The 23,874-nt window shown below is 42.0% G+C and overlaps 1 protein-coding gene across 6 annotated transcripts in view; it reads right to left on the reverse strand.

Annotated features, from left to right (window-relative positions):
* Positions 1 to 23,874, reverse strand: part of GOLGA4 (golgin A4) — a 125,486-nt gene that overhangs the window by 24,333 nt on the left and 77,279 nt on the right. For all 6 annotated transcript variants that reach the window (XM_042957243.1, XM_042957241.1, XM_042957240.1 and 3 more), the window contains 6 exons: positions 19,226 to 23,466; positions 18,291 to 18,412; positions 17,782 to 17,912; positions 3,930 to 4,043; positions 1,199 to 1,219; positions 924 to 992 (listed from right to left, as the gene is read on the reverse strand). In XM_042957243.1, the coding sequence (XP_042813177.1) occupies positions 924 to 992; positions 1,199 to 1,219; positions 3,930 to 4,043; positions 17,782 to 17,912; positions 18,291 to 18,412; positions 19,226 to 23,466 (4,698 nt within the window). The remainder of the gene's footprint in view (positions 1 to 923; positions 993 to 1,198; positions 1,220 to 3,929; positions 4,044 to 17,781; positions 17,913 to 18,290; positions 18,413 to 19,225; positions 23,467 to 23,874) is intronic.

A 23,874-nucleotide genomic window follows, 5' to 3' on the forward strand; every position in this document is an offset into this window, starting at 1 on the left:
AATATAGTACAATTAATGCCTATATGCCCACCCATTACCTAAGTTCAACGATTATCAAGATCTTTGTATGTATGACTTTTTAAGAAAACTGGGAAATCCCCAGAGATGTAGCCTTCAAATAGCCTGCTGACTTGTGCCATTCTCTCTCCGGAGTTCGGAAAGAAAGACTACTAAAGATGATGCACCACAGACACACGTACACTGGGACTCTTATGCTTGGGCATCCTTTTAGGCACATACACATAATCCTTTTGAAATCTAATAATTGGACAATATATGGACAAAACTTATTCAAGGAAGACAATTTAGCCACTAGGAAAAAGTAGTCAAAATTGATGTCAAATATATTTTTCCCTCTGATAAAAACGAGAAAATTCCTTTTTTAATTTTTTTTAATGTTGATTTATTTTTGAGACAGAGAGAGAGAGAGAGAGAGCGAGCAGGGGAGGGGCACACAGAGAAAGAGGGAGACACAGAATGCAAAGAGGCTCCAGGCTCTGAGCTGTCAGCACAGAGCCTGATGCGGGGCTTGAACTCACAAACTGTGAGATCATGACCTGAGCCGAAGTCAGATGTTTAACCGACTGGGCCACCCAGGTGCCCCAGAAAATTGCTTTTTTAAAAAACTTAAGTTATTACAAATTAAACAAAAATTCTTATCCAAGATGTTAAGCACTGGAAAGAGTAAGATGCAAATGTTCTTGTTTAAATACATGCGATCGATCACAAATTTAAGAGATATCCTCTAGCACATTCAGATTTGGGAATAAAATTTCCTGTGCAAGACAAAATTGCAAAGCCAACTATTAAATCAGTATGATATCAGGTCTTTTTAAAAAATTAGCTAAATGAGATCCAAGTACATACTAATGTAAATTTTAAGGTCGTCAGTTCAACACAGAAGGCACCAATTAAACCCGTACCTGTTCTCTGAACTCTTGCTCTTTCAACTTTGAATCACTGATGAGAGTAGTCTTCTGTGCTAGTTGAGTCTGAAAGAACAAAAGTCAGATCTGAAGCGCGTATGAATTTCATCACCGCCTGAATATACTACTATATTGCCTCGTAAAATTTTCCTTGCTAAAACAGTTACCTTTATGTTTCAACTTAAAACACAAAATACTCCTGAATACAATACAATACACAATACAATACAATATACTGCCTTCAGTCAAATTCAGTGAAGAACTAGTCTTACCTGTAACTCCATAATTGTTACCTGAAAATGGAAAAGAAAAAAAATGAGTGGATACTACACTAAAATCTGTAGGAAACAATAAAATAGAATAATAGGAAATAACTAGAAAATAAAAACTTAGTCTTTTGGAAGTGATAAGATTTGAGATGAGACAACTTTAAATATTTGCTTTTAACCTGGTCTATTTTGTTACACAAACTATTGTAGTGTGGATACACACCAACATAGGTAAACACAAAGAAAAAGTACTGGAAATTCACTCACCAAACTCCTAACAATGATTACTACTTGGCAAGGACAGGTGCCCACCAGAGAAGGCTCATTCTGTATACTTACGTATTATCTCTTTTATAACAAGAATATATTCATTTATTATTTCTATGATTCAAAAAAATTAAACATATTAACATCTATGTAAAGCATATCGGCCCCTTAGGGAAACTTCTAAAGGACAATTTCTGGGAATCCACTCGAAGCTATAATCAGAAACTACTCTTCATTGAACTCAACACTGATACATAACTCACTGTCTCCCAGAAGCATCAAAGATGCTCAAAAAGGATAAAAACTCATGAAGAATAAAACAAAACATTTTTTAGCGTAGAAATAATAATTAAGGATTTTTTTTTAATGTTTATGTAATTTTGAGAGAGAGAACAGGGGAGGGGAAGAGAGAGAGAGAGAGAGAGAGAGAGAGAGAGAGACTGAGGATCTGAAGTGGGTCCGCTCTGTCAGCAGAGAGTCCGACGCGGGACTCGAACTCACAAACCGCGAGATCACGACCTGAGCCAAAGTCAGATGCTTAACCAACTGAGCCACCCAGCCGCCCCAATTTCTCTCCCCTTTCTTTTGACACAAGGTAAAGGACTCAGGAGACCTTCTGAATATTAATTTCATGTTTCAATACTGGAAGGCATCCCAGCACAGGTCGAAGTAACACTACACGCAACGATGCTTATTCTGATACTGAGGAAAAGAACACGTAGCGAAGTACATGTACTCTCCTCAGAGAATTAATGTTTAACAGCACCTGGTATATTCAAATCGTGCCCAGACGGCAAAAACCAAAAACAGGAAAACTAACTTGCAACTATCAAAGAAATAGAGAAATAGTCCAGTAAACCTGCTGGGTGCTAACTGCTAAGATATGTGCACCAAGTAGCGCAGCACAGCAGAGCCCCTTATAAAGGCTTCTCCTCCCCATCTGGAAGAAGTGACCCAGGCAACGGTTGTCTAGAAAACTGCTCCCTGGTAACTGACATTCTATGATGAATCCTCTACAGCTCCCGACGAGGAGGTCACGAACCTCATGGCCTCAGGCCGGTACCCTGTCTGGCGTCTCGAACTGGGGCCCACAAGCCCTGTCAGCGTGCATTTGCTGGGGTGCAGACCGGGAAGGGCAGCCTCACGGCAAACATGGCCCATCTTCATAGCATCGACTATACGGCTGGAATCCTAAAAACGCCCACTTATGTACTGCCAGGGAGCTCTGAATCCAGTCCCGTTTTCCAAAATAATCCCACTACATTTGCCTCTAGTCCATTAACCAAGGAGAAAAACAGAAATTGTTTTTCTTACTCATAAATAACCAAAAACAATTTATGTGACTACAAATAAGGATGTATTATAGAAGAGAATATAAAATCTATATGAATATTTAGCACAGAATATAAAAATTTAAAATTATCGTATTTTCAGTGTGCCTGGATGACTCAGCCAGTTGGGCGTCCGACTTCGGCTCAGGTCATGGTCTCATGCTCCTGAGAGTCCCCGCGTCGGACTCTGTGCTGACACTTCGGAGCCTGGAGCCTGCTTCGGATTCTGTGTCTCTGGCTCCCTCTGCCCCTCCCCCACTCACACTCTGTCTCTCAAAAATAAATAAAAACATTACAAACTTTTTTTTAATTATCCAATTTTCTATGGACGCTTTTTGCCTAAGCCCCTGGGCAATGAGGTTCACTTTCCACTGTATTCTTTCTTTCTAAGGAAAAGACTAAGAAGCATTGCTGTAACAGAAATGTCCAGGGGTGCCTGGGTGGCTCAGTCGGCTGAGCATCCGACTTCGGCTCAGGTCATAATCTCGCGGTTCGTGAGTTCAAGCCCCACATCGGGCTCCGTGCTGACAGCTGGTAGCCTGGATCCTGCTTCGGATTCTGTGTCTCCCTCTCTCTCTGCCCCTTCCCTGCTCACACTCAATCTCTCTCTCTCTCAAAATAAATAAATAAATTTTTTTTTTTTAATTAGGGAAAAAAAAAAAAAAAGAAATGTCCAGGCTCAGAATGCCTGGGGGGCTCAGTTGGTTGAGCGTCTATTTTTGGCTCAGGTCATGATCTCACAGTTCAGGAGATCGAGCCCCATGTTAGGCTCTGCACTGACAGTGCAGAGATTCTCTCTCTCTATCTCTCTCTCTCTGCCCCTCTCCCACTCATGTGCACACACACAGTCTCTAAATAAATAAATAAACATTAAAAAAAAAAAAAAGAAATGTCTAGGCTCTGAAGTCTGGCAGATGAGGTTTAAATTCCCAACATAACATTTATAGTGTGAGCTTGGACACTTTATTTAACCTCTATGAACCTCGGTTTCACTGCCTATAAAACAGAGGCAAAAACCTCTCTCCTCAAGGTTTTGGGTAGGATTAAATGAGGTAGGTATGCAGGTTAGCAGGCAAGTCAAATGACAGAAATGACAGTGTCTTTAAGAAACAGCAGCAAAGACCAGTTGCCCTCACTTTGTCATTGCTAGGATTCTCCTCCTGATGCAGCCTTTGCTGGTATTTATTCTGTAGCTCCTCGAGTTGAGTCTGGAGGTCCATTACTTTAGCAGTCATTTCTTCTTCACGAGCCTTTAGGATAAAGACAAACAAACAAGTGTGAATTAACATATCAAAAAGAACATCGCAGAGAGGCAACGCAGTGTGTGGAAAACCACCTCTGAAGGAGAAACAAATACCTAACCAGTTTGGAGGCACAAACCGCTGTTTCTATGATCGGTCATGACTATGCTCTACACACCTTCTTTCATGTCCCACTTTAAGCACCACGCTCGCCATTCCTACGATATCACTGTTCCCTCTCGCTCCCCCTGTCCCCACCCCATAAAGCCCACTGAGCAGTGTCTTTCCCCTGAAGCGACAACCAGCAGGTGTTCGCCAGGTGGTGACAGAACTCGGACACAGAGCCTGTGTGTCAGGACTCGGCCCTTTTCCACGTTAGGATTTGACTTCCAGAAAATACCCGTTCATATAAACGAGTAGAGGGGCGCCTCAGTGGCACAGTCGGTTAAGCGTCCAACTCTTGCTCTTGGCTCAGGTTACGATCTCATGGTTTTGGAGTTGGGAGTCGAGAGCTGGGCTCTGTGCTGACAGTGTGGAGCCTGCTTGGGATTTTCTCACTCTCTCTGCCCTGCCCTTCCCCTGCTCATGCTGTCTCCCTTTCTCTCTCTCTCTCTCTCAAAATAAATAAATAAACTTAATTATGATGCCATGGAGCCTGCTTCAGATTCTGTCTCTCCTCCTCTCTGCCCTCCACTTGTGCTTGCTCTCTCTCTCTCAAATAAATAAACTTAAAAAAAATTATAAACTAGTACTTTTAGGCACAGCAGTGCTCAACCAGCTAGTAACGTACTGATCACAAGTTGTGGAGGCCTTCCCCAACCCTTTGGAAAAGCCGTGAAAATCAAGAAATGATTCTTTGTCCTGGTTCAGTACACCTGCACATCTATACATGTGCCTCCCAACAACACCAGTGGTTCTCTGGGCTAAAATGTTCAACTAAAGTCTATGTAAAAAAAAAAAAAAAAAATATATATATATATATATATATAAGTTATTGTCCAGTGTATTAGTAGCCATGTAATGTCTCCATTTGCCCCAAACTTAACAAAAAACAAAAACAAAAACAAACAAACAACAACAACAACGAAACAAAGCTGAAAAAGTATATGTGACTTATTGGTCCAAAAATCCTACTTAGAAAATGTGGTATTCAAATCATTCTCTCTTCTGCTTTGATTACCTTGTAAAGGCTATTGCCCATTCTAGATTTCTTCATTTGTCTTGATAACTGCCCTGACTTATCATACAGAGCAGTCCAGACCTCTTCTTGCTCTTATAAATCTTGCAATAACCTTTGTGCTGAAAGAACATTTGGAATTGGAATATTGATCAGATTTGAGTAATGAAGACAGGACAAGTGTTTGCTGAGTAAGAAGCTAAACAGGAAAAGCAGCAACGGGTATCTGATGTAACAGATGCTGACTGGACAGGACCATCATCCCCAAAAACAAACAAAAAGAAACAGGCCCCTGGCACAAAATAAGGCAACGAACCACGGGGACACTTGGAAAATTTACTTTTAAATGCCACTTGTCACGAAACAGACCAACCGAGAAAGACTGAACCCCTTCCGGCAACATAAGCAGGGCCATCTGGTAACCAGCCTCCTCAGACGTCTCCCCACTGAGGCTCGCTTGAACCTAGCCTCCACCCCTAAAACACCAGCAACCACAAACTCTTGTCAACGTTATTGCCCACGGTCTCGGTTTACTGTTTTTATTCTACCACGGCATATCCTGTGTGGACGTCTATGTCAATGTGGTTTAGGCACCTTTGAAAGGATCACCTCTACAGCTACTTACTCAGTTGGGCTCAGGTTTTAATACGACAATCAGCGGTGTCTGACATTTCCTGTAACAGTTGTGGGACACCAATCTACAGTAAACCCTCTAAGAATTAGGAAAAGAATCCCTTCTGTATTATTTTGTACTTTAAGAAACAATTTTGTAACTTCCTTTATAAAAGTATCCTAGTCTCTTGGAGGAGGGAAAAAAAGGACTGTTTACTTCAAAGTAAAAACAATAAAGAAAACTCATTAAATTCAATGTTAACGCGCACCATGGAAATCATGTTTGAAAGTCTGGTTATTACACCAAAGCCAAATCACTAAAATGCAGCCCATGTCAAAAGGAAACCTCCTCCCAGTGGGATTGCTTGGAGTTGGAACTGGCTATTACTTAAGCTCACTTATGTGAGTTCTCCGTTCTTCCTTGAAGATGTCACCAGTCCCTCTTCCCAAACGAGTTCCTGCCTGCCGTGCCACGTGCCTCCTCTTTCGAATTCACCAAGTATCTGGTCTGTGCCAAGTACAGTGCTAGGTCCTCAAGACTAGAGATGATAAACAAAACCCCTCCCCACCAAATGCTTGTAATCTAGGAGAAAGGACAGATACATTAATATTTTCCTACACACATTATGTATGTATGAAAAAAGTTACATGTTATAAGTGAAGTGATGAATATAGGTGAGTACCAAAAGAACACAGATGCAATTAATTCTATTTAAGGCGTTCAAAAAAAAAAACTGTAAGGGAAAACAGTATGATGCAAAAAAAAAAAAATTCAAAAAGCAAACTTTTGGTAGAAAAGGGAAAAAATAACGTATTTCATTTTTGTTTCTGTTTACATAAGAAAACACTGGAATATTATTACAGAAACTAATCATTGACTTCTGGTTCAACATGGCGACATACGAAGGTTCTGAACTCACCTCCTCCCACAGACACACTGTGTCTCCAACTACATATGAAACAATTTCCTCTTCAAAAAAACAAAACAAGAAACAAAAGCCTGGCTGAGTGATGACCACACATCAGGCAAAGAGGGGGAAAAAAACACACTGAAGAGGGCAGGAGAGGCTAAGATACAACCTTGCTAAACCCCATCCCCAGTGTTACAACCAACAATTGAGAGGAAACTCAAAACCCAGAACTTCTCCCTGAGGACTGAAGGGTTTGAAACCCACACTGGGCATCCCAACTTTTAAGACATATACTTCAGAGACAAGCCCCCAATACAACTAACTTTGAAAACCAACAGGGCTCACATCCTGAGACCCACAAACTGTAGTGATCTGAGTAACCATTCTTAAAGGGCTCACCAAGGTGCCTGGACTCACCCACCCGGGGCCCAGCTCACAGGTAGCCAACTGCACCCAGACTTCAAGTGAAGGGGACGCACTTGCTTACATTAAAGCGTCTGCCTGAAGGGCAGACATCTGATTTAACACACACATCTAGGAGGCCACAGAACGCTCTCCAGGGACACAGACTGGCGGGTGCTATTTTTGCATGCTCCCTTTGACACGTTCCAGAGCACCAGTATCTCCCAGAAGGCAGCTTTTACGTGCATCTGGTGCCTGGAGTTTTGCAGCTGCCAAGGTAGGGGACACCTCCTGATCACATTGCTCTGGAGGTCAGGGGAGCTTGTGTGCCTAGTCTCCTGAGACTGTCATAATCAAGGTCACCCAGAAAGGAACCCCATCTGGGGTCCCAATTTTTACAGCTGCTGCCAGGGAACACTGCTACATTTCCTGGCTCTAGTGGACACTGGTCATGGATCCTGCATAAATGTACAGGAAAAAGGTCTTAGACAGCTACCACCCCAAGGGCAAAGCAGGAGGCAACAGACGCAGGAGTTCAGAGTTTCTGTGAAGGAGGCCTATTGGCTAATCACCATGACGGTGGCCTAAGGAGAAGGCTTCTGCTGAAACAAGCACGTGAGGGCAGAATGTCATCTTTTCCTTGGGCCATCTGCGAGCGCACCCTCTGCCATCCTCCAGAGCACCCGTCTCCTGGATGAGACGCGTCTGGTCCCGTTTTTTGCCACACTGGCCACGGGACACCCCTGGATCACCAGGCCCTGGTGGCTGGGGCGGCTTGCGTTTCTGGACCCCATGGGACTATGGCAACTGGAGAGCCGGTTCTTCGCAGACTGCCACCCCCGGGGCGCTGCGCAGAGAGCGGACTGAAATACACCCTGAAATCTTACTGTGAAGGAGGCCTCTTTGCTTGTCCCGGAACCTTGGCCCGAAGGGCAGGCTTCAGGTTTGGCTCACATTTTGTGGCCAGTGGAGCTGCTCTCAAGGAACACAGGCTGTGCGTGTCATTAGGGGGCTCTCCCTGCCTCTGCCGTGCTCCAGCTTACCAGTATCACCCAGAAAAGAGCTTATAGATTCATTTGGAGCCCTGAGTTTTGGGACTGCCACCCAGGGTACCTACCCAGATTGCCTACCTCTGGTGGCCAGCAGGACTCACACTTGCTTAAAGTCCCACAGGACTGTGTACGTTTGCCTACGGTTAAAAGCTGATACCTGAGGGTCGGGCTTCCAGTCAGCATGAATCTAGGCGCTGAGATCCTCCCTTCTGAAATACTGACAGGTGGCCGCACTTCCTCAACTACTGGGAACCATTAAAAAATGTAACAGGCTGCTCAGACAAGCACAAAGGATTAAGAGAAAACCAACAACTCAGGCAGGGCTGAATAGTAAGATTCATCTCCTACATGAGGCCATTCCTTCAAGACTGAGAGAGGTGGTTGTTTCACCTACTATATAATCACTTATAAAGCTAGTTTACAGTTAGAAGACAAAAACAGTAAAAATAATTATGGTTATAATAATGAATAAAGATAAAAAGAAGACGCAGAATGAGGGGCACCCGGATGGCTCAGTTGGTTAAGCGTCTGACTTCAGCTCAGGTCATGATCTCATGGTTTGTGAGTTCAAGTCCCACATGGGGCTTGCTGCTGTCAGTGCAGAGCCTGCTTCAGATCCCCTGTCTCTCTCTCTCTCTCTGCCCCTCCCCTGCTTGTGCTCTCTCTCTCTCTCAAAAGTAAATAAACATTATTAAAAAAATGTAGAATGTAACATCGAAAACAAAAATGTCATGGAGTGATTATAACACTGGGCTTTACAACAGAATCAAGCTTACGTTATCGACTTAAAATACTGTTATAAGTTGTTTTATGTAAGCCTCATGGTAATCACGAAGCAAAAACTATAATAAATACACAAAAGAGAAATATAAACATACAGCCAAAGAAAGTCATCAAACCATAAAGAAAGAGAACAGGAAAATCAGCATGGAACAGAGAGGAACTACAAAAACAGCCAGAAAACAATGAACAAAATGGCAAAAAGCATATACTTACCAAGAATTACTTTAAATGTAAATGGACTAAATTTTCCAATCAGAAGACTCAGGATGCCTAAATACATTAAAAACAAGACCCATCCGGGGCATCTGGGTGGCTCAGTTGGTTAAGTGACCAACTTCAGCTCAGGTCATGATCTCACGGTTTGTGAGTTCGAGCCCCACAACAGGCTCTGTGCTGACAGCTCAGAGTCTGGAGCCTGCTTCGGATTCTGTGTCTCCCTCTCTCTCTCTGCCCCTCCCCTGCTCATGCTCTCTCTCAAAAATAAATAAACATTTAAAAAAAATTTTTTAAACAAGACCCATCTATATGCTGCCCGCAAGAGACTCGCTTTATTTTTTTTAGTTAATTTGTTTTTGAGAGAGAGAGACCAAGTGGGATGGGGGAAGAGAGAGAGAGAGAGAGAGAGAGAGAGAGAGAGAATCTCAAGCAGACTCTGCACTGTCAGCACAGAGCCCAACGCAGGGCTTGAACTCACTAACTATGAGATCGTGACCTGAGCTGAAATCCAGTCAGACGCTTAACCAACTGAGCTACCCAGGCACCCCTAGAGATTCACTTTAGATGTAAGGATACATACACACACCAAAAGTAAAAGGATGAGAAAAGGTATTCCATGCAAATGTAAACAACAACAACAAAAAGCCAGGAGAGAATATCAGACAAAATAAGACTTTAAAACAAAGACTGTAAAATCAGAGACAAAGGAGGGTATCACCTAGTGATAAAGGGGTCAGCTCAACAAAAAAGACAAAACTTTTACAAATATTTATGCACCCAACATATGCACACCTAAATATATAAAGCAAATGCTAACAGACCTAAAGGGAGTAATAGACAGTAATACAATAATAGTGGGGGACTGTAAACCCCACTTACATCAATGGATAGATCATCCAGGCATAGATAGATAATCAATAAGGAAATAATGGCCTTAAGTGACATATTACACCAAACGAACTTAATAGAAATATACAGAATACTCCAATCCAAAAGCAAGAGAATACACATTTTTCTCAAGTGCACATGGAACATTTTCCAAGATAGGTCATATGTTAGGCCACAAAACAAGTCTTAATAAAGTTAGAGGATTGAACTCTATCAAGCATCTTTTCCAACCACAACAGTATGAAACTAGAAATTAATTACACAAAGAAAACTAGAAGGCATAGCCCAGGGAATATAGTCCATAATACTGAAATAGCATTGTATGTGATAGATGGTAGTTATACTTATGGTGAGTGTAGCATAACATATAGAGAAGCTGAATCTCTATGTTGTACGCCTGAAACTAATGTAACATTATGTGTCAACTGTACGCAAATAAAAATTTTTTAAAAACACACACACAAAGAAAACTGGAAAATTCACAAATATGTAGAGAATAACCACATGCTACTAAACAACCAATGGGTCAAAGTAGAAATCAAAAGAAAAAAAAATCTTGAGACAAAAATGGAAATAGAACACACTAAAATTTACAGGATGGCAGCAAAAGCAGTTCTGAGGGTGTCCATAGTGATAAATACCTACTTCAAGACACATGAAAATTCTCAAATAAACAACCTAACTTTACGCACACCTCAAGGAACTAGAAAAAGATTGAATGAAGCCCAAAGTTAGCAGAAGAAAGGAAATAACACATTGGAGCAGAAATAAATGATCTCAACACTAAAAACACAATAGAAAATTGATCAATGAAACTAAGAGCTGGTTTCTCTAAAAAGATACACAAAATTGACGAAACTTTATCTAGACTCTCCAGGAAAAAAAAAAAAGAAAGAAAAATCAAATAAATGAAATCAGAAATCAAAGAGAAGTTACAACTGATATCACAGAAATACAAGAATCGTAAGACACTACAATGAAAAATTCCAAGTTAACAAATTGGACAGCCTAGCAGAAACGGATAAATTCCTAGAAACATACAACCTACCAACACTAAGTCATGATGAAGTAGAAAAATCTGAACAGACCAATTACTGGTAATGAGATTGAATCAGTCATCAAAAACCTCCCAATAAACAAAAGTCCAGGACCAGAAGACTTCACAGGTGAAATGTACTGAACATCCAAAGAAGAATTAATACTAATTATTATTTCTTAAACCTCTTCCAGAAAAACAGAAGAAGGAACTTTTCCAAACTCATTTTAAGAGGCCAGCATTACCCTGATACCAAAGCCAGACAAAGACACCATACACTTACACAAAAATTATAGGCCAGTACCCGAATGAGCATAAATGGAAAAATCCTCAACAAAATATGATTAGCAAACCAAATTCAACAATACATTTAAAGGATCATATACCACGATCAAGTGGGATTTATTCCAGGGATGCAAGGATGTCTCAACATCTGCAAATCAATCAATGTGATACACATGAACAAAATGAAGGATAGAAATCATATGGTTATCTCAAGAGATGACAAAAAAGCACTCGACAAAATTCAACATCCATTTGTAATAAAAACTCTCAACAAAGTGGGTACAGAAGGAACGTACCTCAACATAATAAAGGCCAAACATGACAAGTCCATAGCTAACATCATACTTAATGGTGAAATGCGGAAAGCTTTTCCTCTAAGATCAGGAACAAGACAAGGATGCCCACTCTCATTACTTTTATTCAACACAGTATTGAAAGTCCTAGCCAGGGAAATTAGGCAAGAAAAACAAGTAAAAGGCACCCAAACTGGAAAGGAGGAAAGGAAGACGTAAAACTGTCACCATTTGCAGGTTACCTATTACACACAGAAAATCCTAAAGACCCCACCAAAAACCTGTTAGAACCAAAAAATGAATTAGGTTGTGGGGCAGAAAATCAATACACGAAAATCTGTTGCATTTCTAGATACTGATAAATAAACTACCAGAAAGAACATTAATAACACAATCCCACTTACAATTGCATCAAAAAGAATAAAACATGTAGGCACAAATCTAACCAAGGAAGTAGAAGACCTGTGCTCTGAAAACTAAGAGACACTGACGAAAGACACTGAAACATACATAAACAAAGGTAAAGAAATTCTGTGTTTACGGACTGGAAGAATTAATATTGTTAAATGTCCATACTACTCAAAGCAATCTACAAATTCAAGGTTATCTCTATTAAAATCCCAATGGCATTTTTCACAGAACTAGAACAAATAAATTTAAAATTTGTACGGAACCATAAAAGACCCCAAATAGCCAAAGCAATTGTGGGAAAGAAGAACGAAGCAGGCAACACCTTGTCCCCTCATTTCAAACTATATTGTAAAGCTATAGTAATTAAGACAGTATAGTACTGGCATAAAAACAGACACGGAGCTCAACGGACGAGGACAGAGCCAAGAAATAAACCTATGCATAGACGGTCAATTAATTTACAACAAAGGAGCCAAAAACACACAACAGAGGAAAGGCTAGTCTCTTCAATAAGTTGGGTCAGGCAAACTGGACAGCCACGTGCAAAAGACTGAAACTGGACTGCCATCTTATACCATACAAAAAATTAACTCAAAATGGATTAAAAACTTGAATGTAAGACCTAAAAACATAAAACTCCTAGAAGAGAACATAGGCAGTAAGCTCCTTGACACAGGTCTTGGTGACGATTTTTGAATCTGACACCAAAAGCAAAACAACAATCACCAAAGTAAACAAGTGGCACTACATCAAACTAAAAGAATTCTGGACAGCGAAGGAAACCGTCAAGAAAATGGAAAGGCAACCTACTAAATGAGAGAAAATATTTGATCTGATATGTCGATAAGGGCTAATATCTGATAAGGGGCTACTATACAAAATATATAAGGAATTCATATAACTCAACAGCAAAAAGAAAAAAAAATCCAATTAAAAAATGGGCAGAATACTCATTTTTTCCCAAAGATACGCAGATGGCCAATAGGTCCATGAGAAGATGCTTTCCATCAATCATCAGAAAAATGCACATCAAAACCAAAATGAAATATCCACTAACAGATGTTAGAATGACTATTATCTTAAAAACAAAAACACTAGAAATAACAAATGTTGGTGAGGATGTGGAGAAGAGGGAACCCGTGTGCACTGCTGGTAGGAATGTAAACTGGTGCAGCCACTATAGAAAATAATGTGGAGGCTCCTTGAAACATTAAAAATAGAACCACCATACAATCCAGCAATTCCACTTCTGGGTATTTATCCAAAGAAAGCAAAAACATAAGCTCAAAAAGATGTAAGTAACCCCATGTTCACTGCAGCATTATTTACAATAGCCAACCAAGATATGGAAATAACGTAAGTGTCCATACAAAACTGAATGGATAAAGAAATTGTAATACACAAACACACACACACACACGAATATCATTCAGCCATAAAAAAGAATGAAAACTTGCTATTTGTGACAACATGGATGGACTTGAGAACATTATGCCAAGTGAAAGAAGTCAGAGAAAGACAAATACCATAATGATCTTGCTCGTATGTGAAATCTAAAAATAAATAAGTAAAAATTTAAAACCAAACTCGTAGATACAGAGAACAGATTGGTGGCTGCCAGAGGTTGGGTTGGGGGGGGGGGCGGAGAGGGGGGAGGGTGGTGGTGATGACTGGGAAAAACGGATGAACTGTTTTTGTTTGGGTTTTTTTACTTAACTAAATTTAAAAAAGAAAAGAAAAGAACAGTGAGGTGTCTGGGTGGCTCAGTCAGTTAAGCATCCCACTCGTATTCAGTTCAGGTCATGATCTCACGGTTCGTGGGTTCCAGCCCCACGTCGGTCTCTGCACTGTTAGCGTAGAGCCCGCTTGGGATTCTCTCTCTCTGCCCTTCCTCCAGTTGCTCGCTCTCCCTCTCAAAAATAAATTTAAAAAATAAACTTAAAAAAATAAAGGAAAGAATGGTTACCTGTGGAGAGAGAAGGGGGCCAGATATATATAGAATACAGAGAACAGGCATACGCTTTCATTATAGACCATTTTCTCACTATACTTTTTTATGTTATTTGATCTTTAAACTGTGTGCAAAGATTGACTCAGATTTTTTTTCTAAGTAAAAGTTAAATTTAAAGCTTATTTTTTTAAAGCCAAAATTTGACAGATGGCAACAGCTGCACTAATTCGCAAAGCTTGAGAAAGTGGTCTTCAGGCACACAGAAAAGCATGCCCAAAGGTAAAATGTGGAGAAGAACAAGCCTACGTTGAGCTTGTCTATGACACAGACAGAACCGGAGGAGGTATCACTGGGACAACGGGAAGCCATCGGAGGTACTTAGGAGGAGAAGTGGTATGATCACATCTTCATTCCAAAATAGAAAAGAACTCTGACAAGAAGAGATGAGTAGCTTAGAAAAAAGACCAGCAGCAAAGACACCAGTTGGGAAGTTAACCCAAAAGACCAGACCACATGAAAGATGGCGGCCAGACTGTGGAGAGCAGCGGGGTTAGAAACATGCAGTGCAGCTCAGTGGGAAGCCATGTCCTGAGAGTCGTACAGGTCAGGTACTGCGCTGCTAGTGCACATTTAAAGGGAGACACAGGATTTCTCTGCCTAGTAACTCAGGGAACGTAAGTCGATCACACGCCCTAAAACGCGTGGTGATGCACATGTGTGAGGGGCTGAGAAGGACAGAGGTGTGAATCAAGGATGACAAAAGTTCCCAGCATCTTCAAACGCAGCAAAGAATAGTTAAGAATGTCACCTAAGACAGCAAAGTCGGGAAAACGAAAATGTCTCTGTGCTCCACTTTGCTATCGACAAGTCACAAAACTGTTTTGATGGATGACAAAAATACAGCATTCTACAAGGTCATCACTCGGACACAGCAGCAATCTGATTAATAGTTTTTCAGAGGGTGAAAACACACCACTATGTAAGATACACAAATCCCAGGTAAAATTCTGGAAATTTTAAAATGGGAGAACGGTAGAGACTATGACTCAGAATTAAAGGAATATGGTATTTGGTAAGAATTGCCAGGATCTCTCTTAGTAGTATCTGTAACTTTTGAAGAGAAATTCTTCGAGACAGAGTGTGTACTAGGAGTGTTCGGATGGGGACCGCCTATTTATCGCAAAGTCAGCCGTGGACCCGGCAGCTGGAAAGTCTGAGGCCACGCTGCAGAATGCGGTAGCCACAAGCCGCCCACTGTGGCCACGAGCACTGGAAATGCAGCCCATCCAAACTGATACGGGCTGCAATATGTTTTTCTATTTGCAGCCCGCATCAGTTTGGATGGGCTGCATTTCCAGTGCTCATGGCCACAGTTCTGGGGTAGCTTATATATGATAAATATAAATATAAATATAAATATAAATATAAAGTATAAATGTCTTCATAATTGACCACATATTGAAATAATAATATTTTGGATATAATGGGGTTAACATTTTACTATTAAAATTAAATTCACCTAGGAGCGCCTGGGTGGCTCAGGTGGTTAAGTGTCCAACTTCGGCTCAGGTCAAGATCTCGTGGTTCGTGAGCTCGAGCCCTGCATCAGGCTCTGTGCTGACAGCTCAGAGCCTGGAGCGTGCTTCGGATTCTGTGTCTCCCTCTCTCTCTCTCTCTGCCCCTCTCCCGCGCCCACTTTATGTCTCTCTCAAAAATAAACAGTAAAAAAAAAATTTTTTTTTAATTAAATTCACCTAATAAGTCAGAAGAAAGACAAATACTGTATGATTTCACTCATCTGTGGAATTAAAGGAACAAAACAAATGAGCAAAGGGGGAAAAAGAGAGAGAGAGAGACAAACCAAGAAACAGACTCTTAACTACAGAGAACTGATGGTCCCCAGAGGGGAGGGAGTGGCGAATGGGGGAAATAGGTGATGGGGGTTAAGGAGGGCACTTGTGATGAGCACAGGGTGTTGTATGGATGTGATGAATCACTACGTTGTACACCTGAAACTAATATCACACTGTATGTTGACTCACTGGAATTAAAATAAAAACTTAAAAAAAAATTAAGCTCACCTGTTTCTTTTTCCTAATGTGGATTCTAGAAAATGTTCAAACACATGTATGGCTCACATTTGTGGCCTGCGTTGTATTTCTAATGGACAGTGCCAGTGTGAGGCCCAGGAAGGGGTTCTGGAGAAGAGTCCAACTCCTTCGCTCACCCTCCACTTCCCGCCTCCAAGCCTCCAAGCCTCCAAACCTGGAGGGCCACTGTTTTAATTTCCCTAATAAACAGCAGATTTTCAAGGAGGGACTTACTGTTACCTGCCTCCTGGTTCCTCACCCCTCTAGCTACAGAGGTCTGTCGTGACCCTAGAAAGTCTTTCGTCTGCTACCCCATACATCCAGAGACAGAGAAGTGGTTCACAAGAGGGAACATTCTAGCTATGACACCGTTCGTCCCCTGCAAATGAAGCTCACTGACTTACTTATCCATGATAAATAACTACTGCCCTCCCCCAAATTCCTTTCTTAGAGAGAAGTCTTCACAAATACATGAAGCTAATGAAGGGTCAGTGCTCTCCCACTCATTCTGAAGCTTTAGGGAAATCATTTAACTGTGCTGAACTTGCTTTCCCTTCTGCAAAAAAAAAAAAAAAAGAAGAAGAAAAAGAAAACGAAAAGAAAAAAAAAGAAACTAAACTAGCTGTAATGTATCTTCCAATTCCAACATTCTCTAAGCATTCAAGAAACAATAGTGTTTTTTAAAGCTTTTCACATTTATACTCTATGGAAGTGTAAGAAAATGTGAAATTATTCAAACCTTTTCATCGTGAGATCTAAAGTTCAAAAATTACACAAAGGTGGCATTTCTATGCATGTGCCTTTCCTGGAATTTCAGCCTTTTCAATTGCATTTAAAATAATTATTATTACACTCTGTTCCTGGCTCAGACTTCCCTTGCTGCCATAGTCAGCTGAGGCATGATTCTCTGATTTATGGATTCTTAAACACCAAACGGTTCCTGGCATATAGTGAAATAAGGCTTGGAGTAACTAAGGAATCTACATCCCAACAGAGCATGATTTACATTGTGTTACACTTGAAAAATTTCTGGAGTCCAAAATACTCACTGGCATTCACGGCTTATTTTGACACACAAAAATGGCCATGCCAATCCACCACAGGCAGAGTAAGTACACTCCACCAACCTTCCACTAAATATAAAAGATTTAGCTGATGCGTTCCATTCTTCCCCCATCTTTTTTCTCCCTTGAGAGCAATAAAAACCATGCAAATTGGTTTGGGATGGCCCTCCTGGGAAGATCCCAGCTGGGTGGCCACGCTCACGCACACACTAACTGTCCCATTCCTGAGACTCGGCCCAAGCACAAGCTCTCGATTCTTAGCCTGCCTCTCTTACAACTCAGTCTGACTCCGAGAGAAAGAGGAGAAGAGAGCCCATCTCCCCCGTGGTAACTCACTGTTGCGTCCACACCTGCCAAGTGGACTGAGCTGCCGGGTTAGCAGAATCTGATCAGGGCGCTACGATCCCGGCAGAAATCAGTCAGACTCCTTATAAATCTGCATAGAGTGCCAATATCAAATTTGGGTCATACTGAGCCTCGACACCAGACAAACAGGACATCTGACAGCCCAATCTTTAGCGCCCCCATGAAATCTATTATAGCTGAATTTCAAAAAAGAGAAAGAAAATCAAGTACATCAAGGATTTCTTCATATCTTTTGGCTGTTCTTTGTAAATCATCTTCCTTCTCTGCAATTTTTTTATATAACTGATTTGTCTCTTCTTGATGACTTTCCAAAAGTTCGGCTTCCACTTCCTGGGCTTTATCTAAGATACAAAAAATGGGCACACAAACAAGAAAACACATTAAGGAAGAATTAATATCTATCTCCCAATTTCAGCTCCCAATCAAATTTGCTAAAAACCAGTTGGTCACGCGTCCCCTCTCCCAGAGCAGAAACGTCTTTAGGAGGCAACTAAGTAGCTAATGTTTCAGGTCCTTTCACCGGCTCCTCCTCTCCTAAAGGCGAGCCGCTGCCAGGCGGCTCACGTTCCGGTTAGAGAACTTTCTTGGGTAGGAATCACTTTTTTTCTCCAGTTTAATTACTTCAGGCACTTAGCACAGTGTGAAAACAGTAAGTTTAAATTATAAATCGTCTCTGCTGATTCCGACTTGTTCTTTACGGACTCTAAAATAGGACTTACCAATGGTTTCTTTTATGGTCATTTCCAGCTCCTGTTCCTTTTGGGCCAGCTGCGTGTGGAACTCCCTCATCAGCTGTTTTAGCGTAGAACTGTGCTTCAACTCGAGATCTTCCTGCTCCTGTCTGCGTAACAAAAATATAAAGAGCTAACAGCTGTCAAACACAAAACAAGCTGTAAAGAGTCACCTAATCTTCAGGATGGTGCACATAACAAGATCTCACTAGTATAAAAACAGGTTTAAGGGCGCACATGCATGTGTGTATGTGTGTGTGTGTGTGTGTGTGTGCGTGCATGCACGTCCAGAAACAGAAAACTCCTGGGAGGATACGTAAACCAGGATTATCTCTAGACAATGTCCTGGGGATTTAAGAATTTTTCTTTTCCACTTAAAACTTTCATCACACACTGGGGCGCCTGGGTGGCTTAGCCGGGTAAGGGTAAGCGTCCGACTTCGGCTCAGGTCATGATCTCGCGGTTGACGGGTTCGAGCCCCGCCTCGGGCTCTGTGCTGACAGCTCAGAGCCTGGAGCCTGCCTCGGATTCCGTGTCTCCCTCTCTCTCTTCCCCTCCCCGGCTCGCGCTCTGTCTCTCTTTCTCAAAAATAAATAAACATTAAAAATATTAAAAACAAAATTTTCGTCATACACATCTATGTTATATAACAATGCGAATACTAAAAATAAAATGAGAAGAGTATTCACTGGGATATATACCTAATAAGCATAATCTTCCAGGCAAAAAATGGTTTTCCCCCTTTAAACGGACATGAAATAACACCGCCTCTTGCCTTAAATTGTTTTTATTTCTCCTCAGCATTCAACTTACTCGATTTATGTTTCATAGTTTGCGTTGGTGAAATTTAAGTGTATTTGGCACGATAAAAGGGAGTGAGTTAAGGAGGACTGTCTTATAAACATTCATGCTGAAAAACTCACTTGATTTTCTCTTCCATTTCTTGTTCATATTCTCTCTTCACGATATCCAATTCTTGCTGATGCTCCTTCCGCAACGTTCGAAGATCTTTCTGCAACCTGACGATCTCCTTGCCCAGCTTCTCCTTCTCCTGCTCTGCCCCTGCTAACTGAAATTCCAGGTCATCGTGCTGGGCCTCCATGTCAGCAGGCGACGTGGGTTGCACGACGCACGACTTGGACTTTTCTGCAGCACGTCCTCCCAAAGCTTCTGTGGGTTTAGCTTCTCCCTCCATCTGCTGTTGTAAAGCCTGCAATTTTTCAAGTTTGGAGGTCAAGTCTTCCATTTCCAGTCTATGCCCCTCCCTCTCTCTTGCTAAGCAGGAATCCAGCTCTGTTATCTTTTGCTCCAAGATCTGACAGGTCAGTTCCTTCTCCTGGAGAACCTTCTGGACGTCATCAACCACGTTTTCCCAGTGTTGCTTCGCCCCTATGTTATTTTTCCCCCCGTCTTCCTCCACGTGCTGGGATGCTATCAAGGCACATCTCTTGCTTTTCTCTTCAAGTTCTTCTTGAAGACGACTTATCACAACCTGATCCTCACGCTGCTTGGCGTCGGCGTGTTCTAGCTTGATTAGGAGCTCCCGGTAGCTGCGCTGCATTTCAGAAGGAGAAGAAACCGTCTCCTCTTTTTCCTGCTCTGGCCTCTGCAACAGCTCTTCTCTTTCCATTAGACTTCTTTGTACAGCGCTGATTTTCTCTTCACGTCCCTCCTGCAGACAGCCTTGGAGATCTGCTTCTTCGTGCTCTGTCCGGGCTGCCGCGGTTTTTGCTGACCTGGGTACAACCGGTGCTTCTGACCGTGGAGAACCTTCCACCGATTTAAGTTTTGCTTCCAAGGCCTGAATTTCTCGCTCTCTCTCCTGAAGCTTTGCGTTTAGCTCCCCCAGATGGCCTTCTGCATCTTTTTTATATTGCTGCTCTTTCTCCTCCATTTGAGACAACAACTGCTTCTTGATGGCAGCAATTTTTTGCTCGGCTTTTTTCTTCAGTTCTGCCAGTTTCGCGGCCCCCTCCAGCTCAAGCCTGTCTTCCAGGGCCCTCAGCTCCTCTTCTCGGCCCTTGACGCTTGCATTTGCGTGTTCCAATTCTTTCTCCTTGGTTTCAAGTGCGGATGTCATAGAAGACACTTGCCTTTCGAGCCGCAAGACTTTTTCTTCAGCTTCTTGAACCCTGCTGTCCTTTTCTTCTCCTAACTCTTGAATGTGCTGAAGCTCACGAAGCATCTCTTCCCGTTCGGCGTCCTTTTGCCGGCTGTGTTTGCTAAGAGCTTCATTCAAGGACTCGGTTTCAGCTGTCTTCCGAGCCAGATGCTGCTCCAACTCCACAACTCTCGCCTTCTGGGTTTCTAACTCGCTCTCTAAATCACGCTCGTCTTGCTGCAGCTTGCTCTTACCTTCCATTTCGCCCTTTAAACATCCAAACCTCCCATTCTGCTGATCAAGGTCCGCCGTCGGTAAGTTTACCTGCTCAGCCGTGTCGCTGGCTTCCTTCGCTTTTGACTCGAGCTGCATCTGCAGTTCTTTGATAGTATTTTGATACTGTATGAATTTTGACTGTGCCCTCTTCTTCCACTCGGACAGCTTGCCGGACAAGTGATCCACCTGTGCGAGAGCAGAGGTCTTCTCCTTACTCAGAGTTTCAGCGTTCAAGGATAAGTTCTGCACCTGGTCCAGCAAGTCACGCTGCTGTTCATCGTATTGCTTCCTCAGTGACGCCACGGCCGCTTCTTTTTCCGTTGCGCTGACGCTGTTCTGAAGCTGAGTGTTCAGATCAATCAGCTGTTTGCTAAGACTGCCGATCTCAGATTTCTTTTCCCTGAGCTCTTCTCTCATCAGGGTGACAGCATTGATGTTTTCAGATAACTCTTTCTTCAACTGCGTGATACAAGACTCCTTTTCAGAGGCAGCCTGCTGCTGACTGCCTCCTTCCTTCTGCAAGGCTTCTTTTTCCATTACAAGACCTTCAATGTCAGCCTTCATGCTCTTAATTTGACTTTCTTTTTCTTCTAATTGATGGGTAGCTTGTTGAAAAGAACTCTTCAGTGCATTCTGCTCTTCTGTTAGCTGTCTAAGCTGCGCTTCTAGCTCAGAAGCCTTGCAAGTTTTAATCAGTAGTGCCTCCTTCACGTGTGTTGTGTGGTGCTGACAGTGGGAAATTCTAGAGAGAATGGCATTCATTTTACTGCTACTATTGTCGATCAGCTCATCTGTTTTAGCTTGTAGCAAGGCTTCGGTTTTCCTAGAGTAAATATCCAGCTGAACTGCTACTTCCTGAGACAGTTTCTTGAATTCCAAGCTTTTGTCTTCCAGGCTTTTCTCACTTCTTTCGTGCAAAGACTTCAGACTCTGGAATTCCTCATCCGTGGCCCTCAACTTGTCAGTCAACTCAGAAACCTTCCGCTTCTCTTTCTCTGCCAGTTCCTCCAGCTCAACTATACGCTCTTGAAGAGAAGTATTTTCCTTCAGAGAATGAGTCAAGTCAACCTCCAGCTTTTCAAGTTGTGCCCTTAGCTTAGCTTCGTTTTGTGAGAGAGCATCCATGTGAGCAGACTTCCGGTGCAGCTGTTCCTGTAGTTCCTTTAATTCCGTGTGCTGCCTAGCGCCTTCTTCCTTCAGCCACACCAGTTCCTTGCTCACCTCTTCTTTTTCACACCCGGATCGGAGGACCCTTTGCCTCAGTTCTGCTACCTCTTGTTCTTTTTCCTGTAATTGGACTTCATGTTTTTCCTGAAGTTCTCCCGCTTGCTGATTAAGTTTCTTTTCCCAGACAGATACCACATCACTGAGTTCTCGTCTGTGCACCTCGCTGAGACTTTCTATTTGCTCCTTTTGGTTTGCTTCCAGTCTCGACACTGCATCGCTGATTCCAGCGGAGTTCGCCTGTGCCATTTCCGAAATTTTGGCATTGAACTGTTTCTCTTTCTGACTCAGCTCTAGAACGGTATTTTCAAGCTCTTTTTTAAGTTTGGCTTCCTGATCCAGCAACTTCTTCTTTAATGTTTCTTGCATCTCCTTTGCTTTCTGCTTAGTTTTTTCCATCTTCTTTTCTTGATTTTTAAGTTTGGTTTCATATTCCTCACGTAAAATACTAATATCGTCCTCCTTGGCTGATAATTTCTGTTGGAGAGTTTCGATTTCTCGGCTCTGCCCTTCTCTCATTTGTAAAATTACATTTTCCTTTTCTATCAAGATTTGCTTTGTCTGAGCCTGTTCTGTGTTAGTATCTCTAAGCTGGGCCTCATAGAGTTGGGTTAAAGATCGCACTTTTTCCTCCATTTCACTTTTCTGCTTTTCAAGTTGCTGCGTTAAGTCCCGCACCTGGACTTTGTGAGCGTCTAACTCGGAGCAAACATCATTCTTCTGCGCTTCAACGTCGGCTACCTGTTTAGCGAGGAGAGTTCTTTCCGTTTCCAAGGCCAACAACTCCTCCCGCAGCTGAGCCAAGCGCGCCTCGGACGCTGCAGCCTGCTCGTGCGTGGTACTCTGCTGTGACTGAAAAAGAGCCAGCTTAGCCGATGCCTGCTGGAGCTCCTCTTCGGACCTCTTAATATCTGCCTCCAAGTTCTCCACACGAGCCTGATGCTCGTTCAGATGCCGGTCCTTTGCCTTCAGAAGAAGCCCCAGCTGATTGATTTCATCTTTTAATGCCTTCTCAGTTCTCTGGATAGACCTCTCTTGTTCTTTAATGATGCTGCTGACTTGCTGCTCGTGATGACTTTTCTGTTCATCCAGCTTGGCCTCTAGTTCCTGCTTTACTTTATCTGCTTGATCCTTTAGTACAGAAAGCTCCTCTTCTAGCTTGTCACGGGCTTTTACTACTTCCGCCAGTTCAGAAGACAGGGACTCCAGTTCTGTTTGCTTCACATCAAGCTTTTCTAAAGTCTTTTCATTCATCTCTTCTATGTGGGCCTGGAAGAGACTCTCTTTGTCTTTCAACAATGTTTCTTTCTCTTGTTCCTGCTTTTCTCTAAGTTTTTCCATTTCGGCCTGATGCTGTTGCTTTAAGACTTGGAGTTTTTCAGTCCAAAGAGTATCCTGCTGATGCCGCAGGCTTTCCAATTCTGTCTTGTGTTTTTCAACCATGATTGTCATTTCTTTATTGTGCTTATTTTTTTCAGCTTCCAAATGGAGAGCTAAATCTTCTGATTGATTTTTGCTTTCTTGCAAGCTTTTTTCCAAAGAACTTTCCAATTCAAGAATTCTCTGTTAATAAAAACAGATGTATTTTTATTAAAGTACAGACTTATTAGCAATGATACACATGACATAATGTCTACACCTGTTTAAAGATTAAAACGTAGAAAAATAACTCTACGTATCATGCCAAACACTAGAAAGCACAAATAATCTGTGCCCAATTCCTAAAGGAATCGTGTAACAAAGAAAAGATTTTCTATTTTAATACAACTTAAGGTTCCAAATTCTTTCTACCTCCCTGGGTAATTATTTCAACCACCTATATTTTCAAGAATATTCTGAATGGATAGTCAAAAAGAAATAAATCATAAAGAAGATAACAGTGACTTTTGGTAGGAAATTTTTTTCCGTGTGTTTTCTTAAGGCCTACATCAGTATTCTATTACTTTCATAACTTAATTTTGGAAAATAAAT

The sequence above is a fragment of the Panthera tigris genome, chromosome C2 (assembly GCF_018350195.1).
Source record: "Panthera tigris isolate Pti1 chromosome C2, P.tigris_Pti1_mat1.1, whole genome shotgun sequence".
NCBI classification, from domain to species: Eukaryota; Metazoa; Chordata; class Mammalia; order Carnivora; family Felidae; genus Panthera; species Panthera tigris.